The sequence below is a fragment of the Camelus dromedarius genome, chromosome 5 (genome assembly GCF_036321535.1).
Source record: "Camelus dromedarius isolate mCamDro1 chromosome 5, mCamDro1.pat, whole genome shotgun sequence".
Classification (NCBI taxonomy): domain Eukaryota; kingdom Metazoa; phylum Chordata; class Mammalia; order Artiodactyla; family Camelidae; genus Camelus; species Camelus dromedarius.
Window position 1 is genome coordinate 6,946,664 of NC_087440.1, and position 19,678 is coordinate 6,966,341.

Here is a 19,678-nt window from a genome sequence, read left to right on the forward strand (position 1 = left end):
CGGATAAACTGATGAAACTTTTCTTTTTTTCACTTACCTGTTAGTTATTTGTTCTGAGGGTGGTCTCAGTTTCCCCAATCATGAAGGAACAACTACTAATGAACCATTACGACTTCTGGAAGAATTGATGGTTCCTTAGGAAGGTCCAGAATGGCCCACATTTCACAAAGCTGCGTCCTGCCCTGGATGCCACGTGCCTGAGGTTCCTGGTGGGGATGGAACGGGGCCCAAGCCTGCTCATGCCTCCTCTGTTTCTTACGTCTTTATTTACTGCCTCTCGAGCAAACTCTGCCGTCTCGGTTTTCTCAGCTTTCCCCTTTGTTAGTAGTCTTGGAAATTTCAAATACCATCAGATCTTTCCACTCAGAGGGACACCACGGTTTGTTTTTCAGGGTGAATTCAAAGACGTTGGTACTGCTGTCTTATTCCAAATACTGGTCGCCCCTCTACTGCCACCATTGGATCTTTGTTTCTTGGAAAACGGATCTTTTTTTTCTTTAAGTACCTTGTAATAGCCAATAATGAAAAAGAATATGAAAACGAATCTATAGATATAGATATAGATATAGATATAGATATCAGTATGCTGTATACCAGAAATTAACACAACATTGAAAACCGACTATACTTCATTAAAAAAATTGTTTAAAAAATGGAAAACATCTTTTGATTTAATAATATTTTTCTAGAATTTGCTTTTAGGATTCAGGATGAGAACAGGTCCTATGGGTGAATTCCAGACCTGAATCTCCAGCATCCCAGCATGACCCTCACTTCCAGCAGGCGCTGAGCTGGAGTGCCAAGTCAGTACGGTGGCTTAACCTGGCTCCCTAACATTGAGCTGGTGTGTTGATCAAAGGAATATTTAGCTGGAGATCTCAGGCAGCTGTTTGGGGTCTAAGCTGTAACCACCATAAGGCAGACTTGCTGGGGCAGAGGGCTGAGAGTTTTGCCAGACCAGACCCCTTCTTTTCCTGCCCTTCCGTTTGGTTGTGAGGAGCTGCCGGTGGCCTGGGACCTGGAAGGAGTTCTGCAGAGCTCGCTCTCTCGCTCTCACTGCAGGGAGAGGCAGTTTCAGCCCAGTGCAAGGTACTCGGGAGCCTGAAGTCTTGGCATCAGGCACACAACTTTTGCTACAAATGCCTGTTTTCTGGAGGCAACATAATACCACTTGATGAAAAGAATTGAATGTCGGAGACTTGAAAGGCTCCGGGAGCCTGGGAGGTTGGCAGAGCGAGCCAGGCATCTCCTCTCCCCACCTCTTCCCCTGCAGCTGGGTGCGGGGTTCTGCCTCCCCAGGGATAGAGGCCCGAGTTTGGGAAAGCACTTGAGTAGGGAGGGGGTGTCTCATAGAGGCCCCTTCCCTTCCAGAGCCGGGGCGGGGGCGGGGGGCTGTGCCTCTGGCCAGGGGCCAGCCCACCTCCCAAGGCCTCCTCCCCGGACTGGCCTGGCTGGCCCCAGCTGTGGGCCTGAAACCTTCCTGCTGCTCTAGTCAGAGACACCCTGTGCTCTCCCCGGGGAGTTTTCTCCCAGGTGGGATTTCCCCCTCAGACCCCTGACCAGCCTCCCTTCCATGTGGCTTTTATCCCCTGTCCTTCAAAATGTGTGTGGGGGGGGTGGCAAGTTCCTCTCACATCACTGTGAAGGGAGAGCACGGTGTCCTTTCACCATCAGGAAACAGACCGCTTTGTGCTTCTCAGGAACCGCTTGCCCCTCTGACTTGCAGCCTTAAGGAAGACAGTAGGGGCCTCACCTCAGCCAATGTGAGGCTGTTTCACTTGAGCACATCCTGGCTTTGCCCCACAGTGTCAGCCGCTGGGCGAGGCCCGGGGACCCAGGACCCTCACTGGTCGCAGGGTAACAGGTGATGGCAGTCACTCATGCTAAGGGTGGCGGTAGGGGTGAGCGCATCTCAGCATGGCAGAGACGGTGCGCCATCTCCCGGGACACTTCACAGAAGGAATCCAGAAGTCTGAGTTCTCCCAGTCAGCTGGGCACCGTTAACTACTAGGCTGTCTCGTTAATTCCAAAATGGGGAAGGCATGGCTCCCACCCAGAAGTGCTCACAACATGAGCCGAGGGGGCGCGAGACGCCTGGCCCCTTGTGTCTGTAAGTGTTTTCTGTCGCAAACCCAGGGCTTTCTCGGAGCATTGATCACACTGTGCTGTCTGGTATTATGTCAATTATTTATCTTCTCCCTGTCCATTGCGAAGGGAAGGACCTGATGCTTAGGGACCAAGACCACGTCTCATCTCAGAGACAGCCCCGCAGCCCCACACAGCAGGTGCCTCAGGGCTTGGATCTCTCTAAACTCCAGGAGTATAGACCTTGGGAGTGGAGGACAGAGGGTATGTTCCCCGCTCCTCCTGTTCGTAAGTGACTAGGGCACCCCCGCCGGGGGCTTGCAGTATTTTATTAGCTGGCAAATCAGGGGGAGTGGGAGGAGACTGGTATATCGGCTGTCACGTGCATCTTGAGTTTTCCAGGTTGTACGTCCTCTTCAGAATTCAAATATGCAGAGGGATGGGCTGGAGCCCTTCTGTCCAATATGGTAGCCACTGGCCACATGTGACCAGTTAGATTTTGAGTAATTAAAATTAAATCAAATGAAGAGATTCTCCTCTCACACTAGCCACACATCAGGTGCTCAGTAGCCATGAGCTGACTGCTGGCTACAGTATCAGACAGCACAGGCAGAGAATGCTCCTGTCGCAGCAGAACTTTCAGGTGGGTGACACTGGGGACTCCAAGTGACAGCTCTTGATCCAAAGTGTATACCTCAACACGTATGCCTCTGAGTGACTTGAAGGCAAAAGGAAAGAAGAGTTTGTCAAAATACAGATTCCTGGGTCCCTCCCTTCACTTCCTGAATCAGAACTTCTAGTGGGTGGAGGAACTGGGAAGCTGCGTTTTAACAAGCACCCCCAGGTGGCTGTTATGCAAACTCACATTTCAGTGCTCCAAGGCAAGGCAGAAGTTGAGTAGCGAAGCTGGGAAACCTCCTGGTCCGGCAGTTCCGAGCATCTGAACTTTCATGTATCACTTTGCACTCCAGCATAAGATTTCCCAGCCCACCGTCTCCCCAGAGTAGGTGACTGGAGCGTCCAGACTGGCAGCTAAGGGTTCCAGCTCAGTCAAGTCCTGGCTCCGCTTCCATCGAGCAGTAAATGATGGAGAAAAAGGCTGTGCGAGCATTATCTCCCTCTCTCCTCTTGCAGAACCAGGAGGCTGGAAATAACCTCGCTGTTCCCCTTGAGCGTGTTTGAATCACAAGCACCTTCTCTCTAAAATAAATTTATTTCCTACTGCCTTCATCCCCACAAAGACCAGCCAGTGATGAATACCGGACTTCATAGCTTATTTGTCAAAGCAGCACACCTGTGAGGATTCCTGCGGAAGATAAATTTTGGTCTGGGGGAGGGGGGCCGGGAGGAGGAGGGACCTGGCCAGGAATAAATCTTAACATGTTGCACCAGACGGTGAATGAGCGTTTGCCTCGCAAGGCTCGCCCTCCTGACAAGGTATGATAAATTACCCTCTTTGTTGACACCTTCATTGGGTTATTTATGGCTCATTAATTGAACCGAAAAGGGGCCTTGTAGACCCAGCAGGGGCACCTTACAATGCTTCTCCATTGGACCCAGCTCAAAGAGAGGAACAAAGAAGGGACGAGGGGGAGGGGCACACAGATGTTTCTGCTCCTTGGCTCAACAGTCTTCACCAAGTAATTCAAGATTTCTTAAAAAAACAAAACAAAACAAAACAACTTTGGAAGTGCAGGTGAACCTCTCTGGGGATGGTTAGCTGTGTACCTGGACACCCAGCCTGTGCTGCTGTTTGGCATCTTTTAAAGAAGACGAAGCCTGTGTCCAGGGCTCTGTACCTGACTGCCTTCCTGGCTTGAGACTTGCCTAGAAAGACAGCAGGACATGGTGAGGACCATCGGAAGATGCGGACACGGGCCCAGCTTGTTCAGGGACTTGCTGTGGGGCTGTGGGGAGGCCACACGGTCTCTCTGAGCTTCAGATCCCTCCCTTGTGAAGGGAGGGTGTCAGATGGGGTGATCTCAGAGTTGTTTTCAGTTCTCCAGGGTCTAAGATAACAAAGAACAGTTGGCTCTTCAGCGCCCACTGTATTGGCTTAACCCTTCCATTTCTGGTTATTAACTAGTCTATTCATTTTGCAAATGTATGTACTAGGGCTGTGTCATATATTCGGTTCTAACGGGGACGCAGGTATATGGGGTATGTATAGTTCTGTTGTCAGCTTTCATGGGTTTTCGATCTAGAATTTTGTTTGTGTTTTCAAGAGCTGGTTAGTACATAAAAATTAATTTAATCTTTAAGTACTTACAGGCTAGTCCTTGTAATAAACTGTCCTTTGCTTGACAGTAAGGGAGCGTGCAGTCTCTCCAGCTGCCGTGTGCTGTTTCTCTAGGATGCCACTGTGGCCCGTGAGTAAGTTGTAAAAGGCTCTCTTAAAGTGCCAGGTGGTTTCCCTGTTGCTCTGGCCTTCCCCAAGTTTCCATCCCGTGGAAAGAACTTGTCATTGAAAGGAATGACAGCATTGCTTCATTCATTTCACTATCCATTCATCCATTTAGTCGTTCTTTCCTTCCACAAAGGTTCATGGAATATCTGCTCTCATCTTTGTGTCAAGTTCTGTGTTCCCAAGATGAAGGGACAAGAGCAAACGCCAGAATTCAAGGAAAAATTGAGACTCTGGTGGGAAGGTAAATACACTGCACGGTTACTGAGTACCGAGTCATGCCCAGGAATCTGTGGGAGCAGGTGGGATGGAGCTTAGCTGTGTCTGGGGGCTTAGGGAAGGCCTCTAGGATGCTTAAGTTGGGTTTTCAAGGAAGACTAGGAGTTCTCTGGGCAAACAAGTTGTAGAAGTCTATTCCAAGCTGCACAAAGGGTGTGTGTAAAAGCACCAATACGCCCCTTAGCTGTTTGAGAAATGATCAGTGGTTCAGTCTGGTTGGAGTATAGTGTGAATTTAGGAGATGAGAGGGGAAAAGTGTGGAGGTGAGGCTGGAACAGGGCCGCACGTGGAAGAGGCTCCTGGGAGGCAGCGGGGAGTCTGCACTTTGTCCTGAAGGCCGTGAGGAACATTCGAAGAGGTTAATTCAGAGGAGAGACGGTCAAAACGGTATTTTAGGGAGATCCTCTGGCACCAGAGTGCAGGAGGTTGGGGGAGGAAAAACTTGCTAGGAAACTACTGCAGTTGTCCAAACAAGAGGAAATATGGGCTCAAGATGAGGGTCTGGCCGTGAGGGAGGTGGAGAGAGCACAGGGCTGGGAGCTGGAAGACCTGAGTTCTCATCCAGCCTCTGTCAGCATCCACTTCGAATGATTTGCGTTCCCTAGAGTGTGTATCCTGCTTTGTAAAATGAGGGCATTGGAGCACATGGTCCCTAATCTGACCCTGATATTCTGTAAGGACTGGGTGTTTGGTATATGAGAAGTAAGGGGAGGGCGGAAGATACAGGGTGAGTCTTTACGATTGATAGAAGTGTTATTTAATAATAGTGGTTGGAGTGTTCATCAGCTGTGTCCTGCTAAGGTTGGAAACGGGCCACAACATATGCACATTAGAGTTCATAGTAAGGCAAGTTCTTTGCCTCTGTTCCAAAACTCACAGAGAGGGCTTGCTTCAGACTCATACAAAAATAGGGGTTTGTGGACCCCGCCCCCTCCTCCCAATGCTGCTTCAGGAATCAGCTACCTGACAGCTGGAAGGGAATGCCCTTGGAAGAACTGGTCCATGCATGCTCAGAACCGTCTATCTGGGCAGTTAGGTGAGAAGGATGAGCATGGCCAGTGCCTACATCCTTACAAATCCTCATCACCTCTTTGGAGAGATCTCCAAAGAGTGACATTCTTTTCTATTCCCAGATGAAAATAATTATTTTCTGATATTCAAAAAGAACATGCTCATAGTAAAGAGTTCAAACTGTTTTTTTTTAAAGGAAGAAAAAGAGAAGTACCGAGTAAAATTTACCCCAAATCTCAAGATGCAGGTAATAAGTTAACATTTCTGAGAGGATCCTTCCTGTCATCTCTCTCTGCGTAATAATCGGGATATATTTACATGGATGGACTGTATCACAGAAGTGGTTTTATTTGGTCATCATTTCTTGTGCACATCTTTTGTGATGTATTTGTGCATCATCATTTTAGGATGCTCAGTATTTCATTCGTCAGTAAATCGTGATGTTTTCAACTGATACATCAGTATTAACAGACATTAGGTTGTTTGAGCTTTCTTTTATCAGCAAGACTAAGGAGCATCCATGTACATGTACATCCATGTGCGCTTGTAAAATTATCTCCTGCAAATGGAACTGCGAGGCAGAGTGTGTATGCACGTTCTTAAGTTTTGCCGCCTGTTGCCAAGCATGCTCTCTGGAGAGATCAGCCAATGCACTTTAAATGTAATTTAATGCTTTGTTTCCCTGGAAAACCTATGGGCCAAAGGTCAGGTTGGGGCAGGATGGAGGCATGGAGAAGTCCGCGGCCTGCCCAGAGACTGTTTCCTGAGCACTGCAGAACCTAAAGGCCTGAAAGGGATGTGGGACTCTGCCGAGGGCTCATGGAAGGCTGTAGAGAGCAGGGGTGCCAGTGGATGCCAGGTCAGGTAAGGTGCTTTCCAGGCTCTTCTCCAGGATGGCTGACTCTGCCTCTTGGGACATTTGGCCTTTGAATAGCAAGGTGTCACCACCCACACAAGCTATAAGAAATGCAGATGTTGAGAGGCCTCCAAAAGCACAGATCTGTTCCTGCCTGAAATACTGCCTTTTCCAGGCCCCAGTGCCGTGTTTCCTGGTCCCTGGTAGGGCAGCCTTCTGTCCTGAGTGTTCCAGCTCCAGTTCAGTATGCTCCATCCTGGTGCCGCCATGTGTCGGACCATGCAGGCCGGATATGGCTTAAGCATTTTTGGTCATCACTTGACACCATGCGATGAGTTAGAGCAGAATTCCCTGATCATTGTGTTTCCATTCGTGGTAAGCCCAGAGTTTCCATCTGCTTAGTCACTGCTCATTCATTCAACAAACGTCACTAAGAACTTACATTACTGCAGGCACCACTGGGCTCTGAGCAGCACACAAAAATGAGTAAGAATTTACAGGTTCCTGCATTTTGAGCGAGAAGGGATCCTGACACACATCAAGTCTTACCCCTTCATATTCCTGCTGAGGAAACTGAGGCCCAGAGAAGCGTAGTGTTCCAGCTCCGATGGCCAGCCCACTGGTCGCTGCCCCAGCCAGTGTGGAGTGCTTCTCCTGAGATGTGGAACAGGTGGGCCAAAACTCCATGTGGTCCTCTCTGGGGATGGCCTAACTCCCCGCTGAGGATAACTGGTCCCTGCAGGGCCAGGCTCCTTCTGCCTGGGCCCAACAGACACGGTGGTGTTGGGCCACGGGCTCTGGGAGGTGCAGGGAAGCAGACCCGCGCTTTGTGGCCCCTGACAGTGTGTGTAACTCTTGACATCTCTTGGGTGGCCTTGCTGGACCAGCAGACTCCTGTAGACTTGAGTGTGGGAGCATTTAAAATGCGTCGTTGGAAGTCAGTCCTATTTGAAGAGAATGGATAGTCTGAAGGTTCCATCGTTTAAAAAAATGAAAACTTAAAAAACTTTTTTTTCTTGAAGTGTTGACTTACAATGTTAGTGTCAGGTGTACAGCAAAGCGATTCAGTTATACATATATAGTCATATGTATATGACAACTCTCAAAAAATGCTATTGAGTTTTCTACAATAGTGGCTGCAGATGGGCTCCACCTGCCAAGATGTGATACGGAGCAGCGTTCTCAATGGTTAGCTCACCTGTGAATGCTTAAAAAGGTTAACGTGTCTCACCAATAATCACTCTTTGTATCTCTCCGATCATTAGAGTTTACAAAGTATTTTTACAACATTAGCTGGTTCCTTCTTTACCACCACCCTGTGTATTAGTGACTCACTAATTAATTTCATTGCGTATTTGTGCTTTTAGGAATCTGAATGAATCAATGAGTGACTTGTCCAGGAGCTAACAAGAGTTAGAGTTGGATCTGAAACCACCAGATTTTGTTTCTTCCAGTTTCTTTATTGTCCCAGACGTGCCTTTGTTGATTCCTGGGTTTGTACATTGACCAGCCCCGTGCGTGGCTAGCGAAGAGGGCCAGCAAGGAGAGAAGCCAGGAACGACCCTCTGCCTTAACAGCCTGTCCCTACCACAAAACATTCATTCCTTTGTCTCTTAGATGCTTCCTGTTATTAAGAGTTCCCTCTCAAAATGTAACTCTCCACTTCAGTAAGTGAAAAATGCAACCATATATAATAAAGCTGTATGTATCCTGTTCCATTGGAATTAGAACGGAACAGAAGAGAACAGAATAGAATAGAATTTATATTCTACTAAAAATAAAATAGGATTTAATAAAACGTGGTAGGTAAAGTATGATTAGAGACATGTAAGAAATAGACTCACTTAAAAATAAAGGAAAAAAATAGAGGTGCTGTAATTTACAAGGTGTCTAGTATGTGGAGAGTGTGTGGTAACTTTAGAGTTCTTTATTCCAATAGGTATTTTTATATCATGAGCATATATAAAGTACTGGTTCAATGAAATCGTGGTTTTTTTTTTTTATAATTTAGAGACTACACCTTCCACTTGTGTTTAATTTTGAACGAGTGAACAAGAATGGAATAAGCAGAAATGAATGCCTCCCTTTCACTTCCCCAGCACCCGTAACTGGTCACACCTTAAGCCTCAGAGAAATCGTTAGCTAAACCCTTTCGGGAGGTGAGCTGCCAGCGAGCGATGAGCCACAGTTGTCTTCTGGAATGGGGTAGCACACAGGGAGTGTGGGGTGGGTGGCAGGAGAGAGGAAGGTGCCTCAGTGGGTTTCCCCTACTTGGTAGGAGTTCAGTAGGCTGACCCTTCCTGTGACACAGTGCCCTGTGCCCGCCCTGAATAATGGTCAGCCGTCACAACTCTGTTTTACAGCAGAGCCAGACGTGGTCTAAGGGGGAAAGAGTAGCATTTTTGGTGCCTGTTCACCGAGGCCTCCAGAGCAACTTAGCTGAACCACATCTAGCACGTGGCATGCCGGAGGGTGAGTTAGGCGGGAGGGTTCCTCCCGGCCATCCTGGGTGGGATTGTTAGCATTGGTTTGTGGCAGGAGCACGATAGGCAGGGAAGCTGTGGAGCAACCAGCAAGACAGAGTTGCATTGCTGTGGGGTGTCTGAAAGGTATCCAAGCTTTGCCCAGCAAATAGTCTTCAGATGTGAATTAATAGACGGCTCAATACAGCAGAGTAGTAAGTAAAGTAAATGCATTTTAGAACTGGGGACTCTCTTTTGAGAGTTGGAAGAGATCCTAGAAATTACTGGAAGGCCATGGAAGCTAGTGGCTCGCCTTGGGTCACCCAATGGCTCAGAGGCAGAGCTAAGGCCAGACTACAGGGCTCCAGCTCCTGGTACGGAGCTTTTCCCATGGGCTCTGCTCACTTTGTTCACCAATTAAGCCTACACACGTTTGCTTGGGGGCCTACGATGTGCCAGGCACCGTGCTGGGGTAGGGAATGCACAGATGAATGAAATGAGAGCCCTCTTCTCAGGGCACTCATGATTTAGTTGGAGGAGACAGGAACATGAGCTGGCTATTTCATAAAATACAGTAAGATGCCTCCTTGAAAGGAGGACCCTCCTGATGCACGCGGTCCAGGAGACCATCTATTTTTTTTTTAAAGAACCAACACGAGGCAAAACCCCGGTTGGGCCTTTGATCCTGCCTTTGCTCAGACCTCAGAGGACGGCATCCAGGGTGGAGATAAGGCAACAAGGATGAAAGTCGACGAGCAGAGGGAGATGACACAACCTGAGGCTTCCACCCTGATGTGGGTGATGTGTTCATTAGAGGAGCTCAAAACCCTTGTTTCCTCTGAAGAGTTGAGACCAGGCGCCACCCCCTTTCTGTCTTCCAGGAATGTCCGTTTACGATTTCTTCTGTGTATTGTGTGACAGTAGGAGCTGGTTTCCCATTTGTATTCGCAGTCCTGTGTTGGAGTGTCTTTCCTTCACTGTGTTAGATCTAGCTTTGACGGTGACAGCCGCCATCCATGGATGTAAAGAATTCAGAAGAGGGCTGTAGACGGAAATCTGGGCTGTTTTTAGGAGACTTCATGACAGCACCGTTCTTTTCCTCCACAAAAAGGATTCTGTGATTGATGGACAGATGTCCTAGGCAGTCTCTCTGCCCATTGCCCTTGTGATCTGTTGAGAGATTGAATGAAACTAAGATTGAAAAAAAACCAAATCACATCCCTGTATATTGTTGGGGTTGATTTGAGCAAGCCAGTTATAAAAAGACACGTTTGAGGCAATCATGTTTGAGTTAATTAGCAGCAATAATTGTAGCGGTATTTAATGATATTGTGATTATGTTTTTAAAAACAGTTATTTTTTTTAGAAATGCCAACTGATGTGTATATATATGTAGATAAAATACATGTCTTTAAAATGTACTTTTATTTTTTAATGGGTGGGGAGACAGATTTAGGTAAAACAAGATGGGCTGTAAGTTGATAAGTATTGAAACTAGGTGATATCCATGGGGGGGGGTTGTACCATTCTGTTTAGTTTTACATATATTCAATAATTTTCTATTAAAGCCATTTATCTAATGAATGCTACCGAGCAGCTACCGCTTGTCAGGTTCATGGCTGGCTGTTTTATGTGCAGCCTCTTATTCTGTTCTTACAACATCTCCATAAGTGGGTTGTAGTACGCTGATTTCTCAGATGAAAAGGCTGTAACATAAAGGAAAAGTGAATTCCACATGTCACACGGTCAGTGGCAGAGCTGGGAACTGAACCCTGATCTTCTTCTTTAACTTTTATTTGAAGTATAACACATATCCAGAAATGTGCACAAATCGTATTTGTACAACTCAATGAATTTTTGTGGGACCACATCAAATAACCTCGACCAACGTGAAAAAAAAAAAAACCGGAGTGGTGGCACCATCCCCAAAGCCACCCCGTGACCTTGCCTGTCACAGCCCTCCTCAGAGGTGACCACTGTTTGGACTTCTAGCACCCCCGATGAATTTTTTGCATATATTTTGAACTTCATGTAAGTGGACTCATGCTCTGGTGTGTGCCTTCTTTTTCCTCACATTATGTGTGTGAAATTCATCCGCGGGGGTGCCTCAAACAGGTCTTTCTCGTTCACTGCTGTGTATATTTCATGGTAGAAATATGTCAGAATGTGTCCATTCAATTATTGGTGGAATTGGGAGGGTTTCTGCTTTCGGGTTGTTATGAGTAGCGAATTTATGGATGTTGTGGTACATACACATCCTTGAGTGGGCAGCAGGATGGATTTCCGTTGGATTTATTCCTAGGACGGAATGACAGGGGCACAGGGTAGGCATACGTGAGCCAGGAGCTCTGGGTTTCTTGTTTGTTTGTGTGATCACCCATTTCTCTCTAAATAGATGAAGAAATTAACTGCTTTATGTGCTGAGCTCCGTAACACTGGGGAATAACGTAGGCTCCTGAAAGGCTCTGAGGTAGGATCAGGACTGGGGTTTGAGCCTGAAATATTCTGGTCCAGCACGGATGAACCCCAAGTCCCAGTCCAGGCCTTCAGTGCTTCAGGACTCTTCCTTGAAATAAGGTTAATCCCAGAGAAGCACTGCTCTGAAGTGTCCTGCATCCCTGATTGAACGTAACAGCGTGTCACCCCAGGATGCCAAAACCTATATAAAGGCGAGACCTATGAACACGCTTATCTAAACCATCAACGCAAGCAAAGAAGTTTCACAAAGTAAAAATTTTAATAAAATCCATCTTGACCTTTGGCGTCCTTGAGGATCTGCCAATTGTATAACAATCGTGTCATTACTGTTTCATTTTGAAGGATGAAAAATAGCTATTGTAATAGTCCGTGATTAACTGCGGGCTTCTCCCCCGGTTAGGTGGGTCTTTCGCACCCTGCACACCTGTAGCCCCCACACTTTTCTTTCTGGAAGTCCAACCTGGGTGCTGGGAAAGCTTGGTGAAAATGGGTGCTCCACCCTTCACAGCTCCAGGTGACAGTGACTGAGGACGTGGGGGTGATAAGACAGAAGAAACTGTGAGCGTCAGATACAAATGGGGATGCATTCAACTCCCGTGTCTGCTTATTATTTGACCTGGAAAATCCTAATTCTGAAACTTTGCTTCCTTATCTGTAAGAGTAAATACGATGATGTCACTTTTAGAGAAAAATTAGAAACAATTTAACTAGAAAGATGACAGAAGTTGATGATAAAATGCTAGACAGCCAGCTAGCTAGGTCCCGCACCCAGCAAAGGGGCGCGGGCACGCTGCCGCCATCCGGGAAGTGTCAGCTGCTTTCCTTTGCGGTTACCAAACGCGTCTCAAATTGTTACAGTTCTCTCCTGCAACTGCACAGCTTCCAGGGCCTCCAGAAGCCTTGATTCTGCATCTGACTGTCCTGGATATTATGGGTCATGGCGCAAGATGATGCGTCTGGCTGGTACAGGGAGCCCGCGTCTTCCGCCTACCATTCTTTTCACTGAAACTGAGCCTGCCCTCCCTTGCACGCTGTATGCAGATAGCCCGGGGGGGGGGGGCGGGGCCCTTCCCAACGAGGCTATAAATTCTGTAACACTTCGGTTCCTGCGGGGTTGAACCCCAAGATGTAAAGAGCAGCCCTGGCTTGTGTTTACGACTGGGGCTAGCCCCGCCGCCGTCCAGAATTTTATAATGAAGACACGGGTAGAAAAAGACCAACGCAAATTTGCCTAGTGTAAAAGCAGGTGCCAGGCCAAAGAGAGGGAGAGAAAACTAAAGTGAAACCCCCCTCCCCGAGGAGAGCTGGGACAGATACGCCCAGAACGTGGCTCTCCGCCTCCTCCTAGCAGCCGGGGGAGAAGGGGGAATCACTGCGGACGGCGGGGTTCTCTTTATCTCGTGGTAGGAGGCCTTTCAGGCCAGAAGGACCACTGAAAGGATTTGATACAGGGGTTTTTGTGCAAGGTGGTTTTAAAAGGCAAAGAAAAGAGTGATCCCAGAGCAGCGCTCCTGACAGGCGCAGAGGCACTCCCCATCCGGCTATTATTTATATTAGCCTCGTCTCAATTTGACAGCTGCAACAGCTCCTCCCTCACGATGGAGCTGCATTGTGGAAAAACCACGTGGAGGTGGCGGGTGCGTGTTCCGGGCTTGGCCCCGCCATTTATCCACTGCGTGCCTTTGGCCCTCGTGCTCTCTGCTTCTGGGCCCCGGGTTTCTTATCTGTTAGATGAGGGGCCCCTTGCAGTTCTAAGAGCCAGTGCTTCCTTTAGTCTCCGTGAGCCCAGCTAAGAACCATCGGGAGGGCTGAGAACCATCACATCGCATGGGTTTCTCCTCCCCATGCCGGCGACAGCCAGTGAAAACAAACAGTAAGAGCAACTTAAGAACAGGGGATGCAGAGAAAGGGACAGGGAGGACACTGTTGCCAAGAAAACCAGCCCTGGGATCATGTTTGTTTTCTGCGGGAGAGGAGAGGGGTGACGCATGCCCAGTCTGTGTCACATGAGCTGCATGCCTTTTCATAGCATCCGTGGTGTATGGAATCCACCAGCTCCTCTCCCTGTGGCCTCCTTTCTCCAACTTAGGTTCTTTTGGTCCCATACAGCAGGTGACCAGGCAGTCACTCAGCCCCGTGACTCCTGTGCCCATCAGCCCAAGCGTAGGTTCTCCGAGCTTCCTCGCCCGCCGCTTTACAAGGCAGTAATTGCCTCCTGTGCCCTGGCTCAACAGACGAGGAGACGAGCCCGGCACAGCTCAGCGCTTGCACCCTTCGCTGAAGCTCACACATCTCTTTCTGCCCCCTCCCTGTCACCAGAGCACCCCAGACACGCCCACAAACAGGATAAACCTGCAGAACGGCATCCTCGCCCGCCAGAAGACGACGAAGAAAAAAATACCCCTGGTATCTCCAAGGTTCCTGCCTTTTCTGTCATTGGGGAACGCAAAGGTAAAGTCCCTCACGATGAACCACCTCTCTCTCCTCCAAGGCCTCGGCTACTCATGTCATCACTGGGCGATTCCAAGGTCGCCGCTTGTTGGTAAACAGGCACCGCCAAAGTGCCTGGTTTCCTTCTACCTGGCAATTCCGGTCATAATTGCTGTGAAATTATATAACTGCAAATTATCCTGCCATGTGAGTGATGTAAATAAGTATGTTCTTGTTCAGGGATAATAAATTTGAATGACACGGCTAGCTAATGAGTAGCCACTGGAAATTCACCAGCGCGCTACCAGAGCAGTAACTTTCTCCCACAGAGGGGGGAAGATGGTTAGAGCTGGTTCTGTTTGGTTGAATGAAGGCCTTGGGGGCAGCGTTGATAGTCCCTGTTCTTTCTTTTCTCCTGGTCTGTCCCTGCTGTTTGAAGCTGGAAAGGGAGCCTCTGTTGAGTTGGCAGCAAAGGCTCCCTAGAAGGGAAGCAGAACTTGGAGCCAAAAATGAGGAGTCCAGGCTTAGCCACTGATGAGTAGTGTGATTTGGGGGCAGTACTTAATCCTTCCGAGCCTCCATTTCCTCCTCCGTTAAGATGAGAGTGATGCCGGCTGGTGGCGACGCACGCCTCCTGGCGTTGTCGCGAGGATTAGATCGGGGTCCGCACGTGGACGGGGCGGTAACCCCTCAGCCCTCTCCAGGGTTCGCGGTTATCGCCGACCGAGGCCGGGAGGAAAGCCCCACTTCACAGGCCAGACGGCGTCTGCACTCCGAGGGCCGCGTCTGATTCAGCTGGGTGTGAAGCGCTGTCACAGCAGAGACACGGTCACGCTTTGTCACTTGAGGGTGGCGGATTGCACCCAGCTCTGAACTTTTGCCATTTTTCTAAAGGGAGATTATAACTCCATTTCCATCAGGAAATAAGGGGTGATGCTTCAGATGTGTGAGAGGAAGGGATTACACCCAAAGAAATTTAACTCCTAAGAGATTATGTTCTCAGCCCTTGCCTTTAGCTGAGAAATAAATCAGCCAAGAGTAAACAGTCCAGTAACTACTCCAGCCATGAGACGGGAGGGCTCTGGCCTGGCAGCTTTGCTGGACAGTCGACTTTGCAGTCTTTCTCCCAGATAATTCTCTTTAAGGGTGCCTACTATACCCGGGGACGAAGGTAGGCCAGCAGCCAGCAGTTTCCAAGGAGTGCCTACACCAGGCTCGGAGGATACAATTTGGCCACAAAAGGCCACTTTCCCTAAGACAGAAAACCAATGCCACCACCCCCAGCTTGCTTTCTGATACGCGTGAGGGCTGCACTTTGACAAAGGGAAGACTGCTTTCGGGAGATGATAGATTTATATTCCAAAGTACTGCCTAACTTGTAACCATAGTAACAAACAAAGCTATTACGTAAAATGGCTTCACCATGTGAAAGCAATAATTATATTAACCAGATGGGAGGAAAAAGGAGAGGGAAGTCTGATCAATGTGGAAGGCACCAGTAAATTGGATTGAAAAAAATGCATGACATTTCCCTAAATTACATCTCTTTGGGGGAGGCGGCGGGAGCCCACGAGAGAGGAGCAGTGATCAAGCTGGGGACAGGCCCCACCAGGTGGCAGCACGCAGAAGCTGTCGAAGCAGCTCTTCTGGTGACGGTTTTTGGGCTCCGGAATCTTAATACTTCTTCAAGCGCCAGCCCCTCCCCTCACCAATTCAGTGGGGAATTTCCCTGTCAACACTAACAATGTGGAAATGCCCCAAATTAGACTTTATTAAAGAGCATGTTGGTTGAGAAACATTCTAGTCGCCGTAAGCAGCGTGCGCTGAATGGAACATCAGCATGATCTGATGAGGCTTTGAGCATTTGATAGAGATCAGGGCTCCCCGTGCACTTAACTCCGGAGTTTCCACCCAGATCGCTCCCTCGAAACTCTTGGTGCTCAAACGAATGTGGTATATGTAGCCTGGGCATTGGGGTTTGTTCATATCCTCCCACTGATTTAAATGATGTTTGCAAGGGTCTAATGGATAGGAAGCTATTTATTAAGATGGAGGGGATCCAGATTCGTCATGGTTGGTATCTTTGGGGGCAAAAGGAGTTGGAGACTGACGTTCTCCTCGACAGCTTTTGCCTTGGTCCTGGGGGCAGGTCGCTGGTTAATTACTCCACCTAGAAAATAACAGCCGTGTAGCGCAGAAAGTGTCGCCCTGAGGTTTCAGACGGTTGACGCGCTTGCCATAGGATGTCGAGGACCCTTCCCTTCCTTCTCGTGCACCGTAAATCTCAGTGAAGAGGCCGCCTGTAATATCTCTGGCCAGTCAGGGCTGTTCCTTTACAAGGCCGGGAAGATTACACAACACAGATACATCTGAGGGAATCTGAATATCTAGCAAGATCTTGTGTAATTTGACCCAATCAGTCAAACAACACATCCAGGGACGGCCCTGGGAAAAATGTGAAGTAGCAAAAGTGCCGATCCTTCCCCGGCACCTCCCTCCCCTCCCCTCCCCCAGTGCCCCACCCGGTGGATATTAAACCTCTCTCTCCTTCCACTGGAATGGAGATGTCTCGGTGAATGAAATAATGGATTAATCAGAGAAAGAACCCCCCACACACACCCTTCGCTTCATGTGATAGTCAGGACACTCCGAGCGTGATCTCATTCAGTTTTCACAGCACGTTTGTACGGAAGCCATTACTGTCTCCATTTTATAAAAGAAGAAACCAAGTCTTCAAGAAGTTAAATGTCTTGGGCTACATCGGGTAGCTGGTAAATTACAGAATGGGATTTGAACCCACATCCATGTGAGCCGGAACTCTTAAGCTACCTTAAGCTGCTTCCCTCTCTGCTGCTCAGAGCTGAAGTTTTCTTGCTTCTCTGTCCAATAGGGAGCCAGTAGACACCTGCAGCTATTTAAATTTAAACCTAAATTAATTTAAATCATGTTAAGTTAAGTTTTCAGTTCCTGAATCACACTGTCTTTCCAGTACTTTGTGTGTGTGTGTGTGTGTGTGTGTGTGTATAGATAGACAGATACAGGTGGCTAGTGACTACTATGTCAGGCAGTGCAGAAAGTAGAGTTTTTTCATTGTCATAGAAAGTTCTACAGTGCTCAGAAATTATCTGTCAAGTCTTACAGATGAGGAGCTAAGGGCAGGGAGGACGAGTGATTTCCCCAGCAGCCAACCCTCCCCTGCTAGACCCCCTCCCCCCACCAGTGGTGAAACGGGGACTAGAACCTGGGCTTCCTGATGCTGAACTCTGGCAGCCTAGACCAAACCTGCCACTCAGAACCATCCTCCAACCTTGAATAAAGGAAGCCTGGGGGCTGTGGCTCAGTGGTAGAGCCCATGCTTAGCATTTACAAGGTCCTGGGTTCAATCCCCGGTACCTCCATTAAAAATAAATAAATAAACCTCATTATGCCCCCCCCCCCAGCAAAATTTTTTAAATAAATAATTTTTTTTTTAAGGGCAGACTGAACACAGACCTGGGAGGCTCTGCATTGTCTGTGCTGGGCAGCCAGGGTAGCCATAGGGAGGAGACATTGAATGCTGCCATTCAAAGCTCCAGAAGGAACTCTGCAAGCCCCCTGGGTTATTGCTGCATAGGCTGAGTTGCAAAGGTCCTTGTAACAGTAAGGACGCATCTCTGCAGAGAAGCCTGTGCTCCACCAGTAAAATCAGTGCTGCCTGGGTACTTCCTCCAGGGCCAGCGCTGTGAAGGTGTGTGTCCTCCCTCAGGGGACGGCTGGGCTATGGTCAGACTGCTTCTTGGTCGAGAAGTGTCAGTACTTGTGATCTGGGATGCAGCTCAGGAAACGTGTTAGCGCATCTTCTGGTCCACTGTGAGGAGAGCAGGCTACAGCGATGAGTAAGACTGGTCCCTGCCCTGTGGGTCTCCAAATCCAGAGGGATGCTAGTGTCAGATACATGGTGGACTGGGGAGAGCATTAGCCTTAGAGTTACATAGGTCTGTGTTCAAGTTCTGACGTGGCCACTTCCTAGCTGGGTGACCTTGGGTATGATACGCAGTCTCTCTGATCCTTCCCTCCTCAGTAGTAAAGTCACAATGGCCGTAACCATCAGGTAGGTTCTGTTATCATTACTGAAATAAGAGATGCGAGTACCAGATCCGTGGCTCAGAGTAGGTGCCAACGGAAGCATTAGTCCCCTTATGTCCCCTTCATCCTGCTTCTTTCTGGATGTCCCACCATCTCGCAGAGTCCTCTCACATTTCCAGGGTCCTTCAGAAGGTGGACACTCACTTTAGGATGCCTGAGATTCCGAGTCTTCATGGCACTTATTTTCTAAATGGTGGGACTCCCAGGCCTTGGTTTGCACAGGCTGGCTTATTTCCCATTTGTTAATCATGTTCATGGATCACGTCCCAGATGAATGAGATGTTCGCTGGAAAATTCATTCCAGGACACTTGTGTTTTTAGAGCACAAAGGGGAAAAAATATGCACATTTTATGGGGAAAGAAGCCAGCCAGACTATGAAATATTCATTCACATCACAAGTATTTACTAAGTGTTTTCTGCGTTCTGGGTGCTGTGCTAAGCATTGGGGATACAATAGTGGATGTTACAGACGACATTCAAATCGCGAAGACGTTCCATAAGCCACAGATAGGAAGCACATCTTTATATTTCTTGTTGTGGGTACAGCTCTGACTGTAGATGTTTGTAGGGGGGAGTGGTTGCCTTAACCTAACATATCGCAGCTGTAAAGTTGTCAACGTGTTCTCTTTCGCTAGGAGGCTGCATTCCCCTGGTGGTCTCAGTGGGCAAGCCCCTGCCCCAAAGCCTGCAGCCCTTTCTCTTGCAGTCCAGCGTCGCCATTTACATTTGGTGCTGCTTGAGTCCAGAACAATTTCTTAGTTCAACAACTGATCACAAATTGTTCCCTGGTCATGTAAAGTCTGGCGAATTAGCACAGCTGCCTGCAGAAGGAAATATTTGCTCTGCGTGGGAGCCCCTGTTTGTTTTCACGGTCCTTTTGTCGTCAGTGGAGTACAGATCGTCCTTTGAGTGTCTTTTACATGCTGAGTGTAGTGTTAGACACCTGGGTTGAAGAAGACTGGGTCCCCTTCCTATAAGACTCACAATGTGGAAGTATGATACCAAACAGAAACATCTGATCTACCAGCCTAAGTGGGAAGCAGTGACATGGGAAGAAGACGCGGTCAGTTGTTTGGGTTGGTAGAGCGATGAGATGGAAGGACAGATAGGTGGAAAGAGGATTGTCAAAAGGGAGAACAGCATGTGGAAAGGCAAACATACCTTTTGTTCAGACTCCCTTTGATAGACTCCCACTCCACAACTGTTACTTTGAACCTAAACAGTAAATCTACGGTGTTTAAGTGGGTTCTATACTTAACCAAATATTTGCTCGTACTCCTTCTTTACCCATGTCTGCTGGAAAATTCATTCCAGGACACACAAATGCCCGCAGAGCACAGCAGTGTTTTTGTTTTAGCGTTTGCCTTAACATAGGGCTGGCTTTCTGTCTTGTGCTTGACTCGCAGTGAAACAGAAAGACCTGGAATGGGGTAAGTCATTGATTTGGTCCCCTGAGATAAAGGAAGAGTGTGGCCTGTCACATGGTGGCTGGGGAAGGGGGGTAGCGGGGTGGGAAGGAATTGTGCCAACGGTCTCTAAGTGCAAAA

The 19,678-nt window shown here is 48.3% G+C and overlaps 1 protein-coding gene across 3 annotated transcripts in view; it reads left to right on the top strand.

Annotated features, from left to right (window-relative positions):
• Positions 1–19,678, top strand: part of RORA (RAR related orphan receptor A) — a 699,387-nt gene that overhangs the window by 280,852 nt on the left and 398,857 nt on the right. Inside the window, exon 2 of one of the 3 annotated variants that reach the window (XM_031452958.2) lies at positions 13,895–14,026. The exons of 1 other annotated variant lie outside the window; for it this stretch is intronic. In XM_031452958.2, the coding sequence (XP_031308818.1) occupies positions 13,895–14,026 (132 nt within the window). Of the gene's footprint in view, positions 1–12,230; positions 14,027–19,678 lie in introns of those variants that run through there. One more of the 3 variants, XM_031452957.2, reaches the window with a different exon arrangement.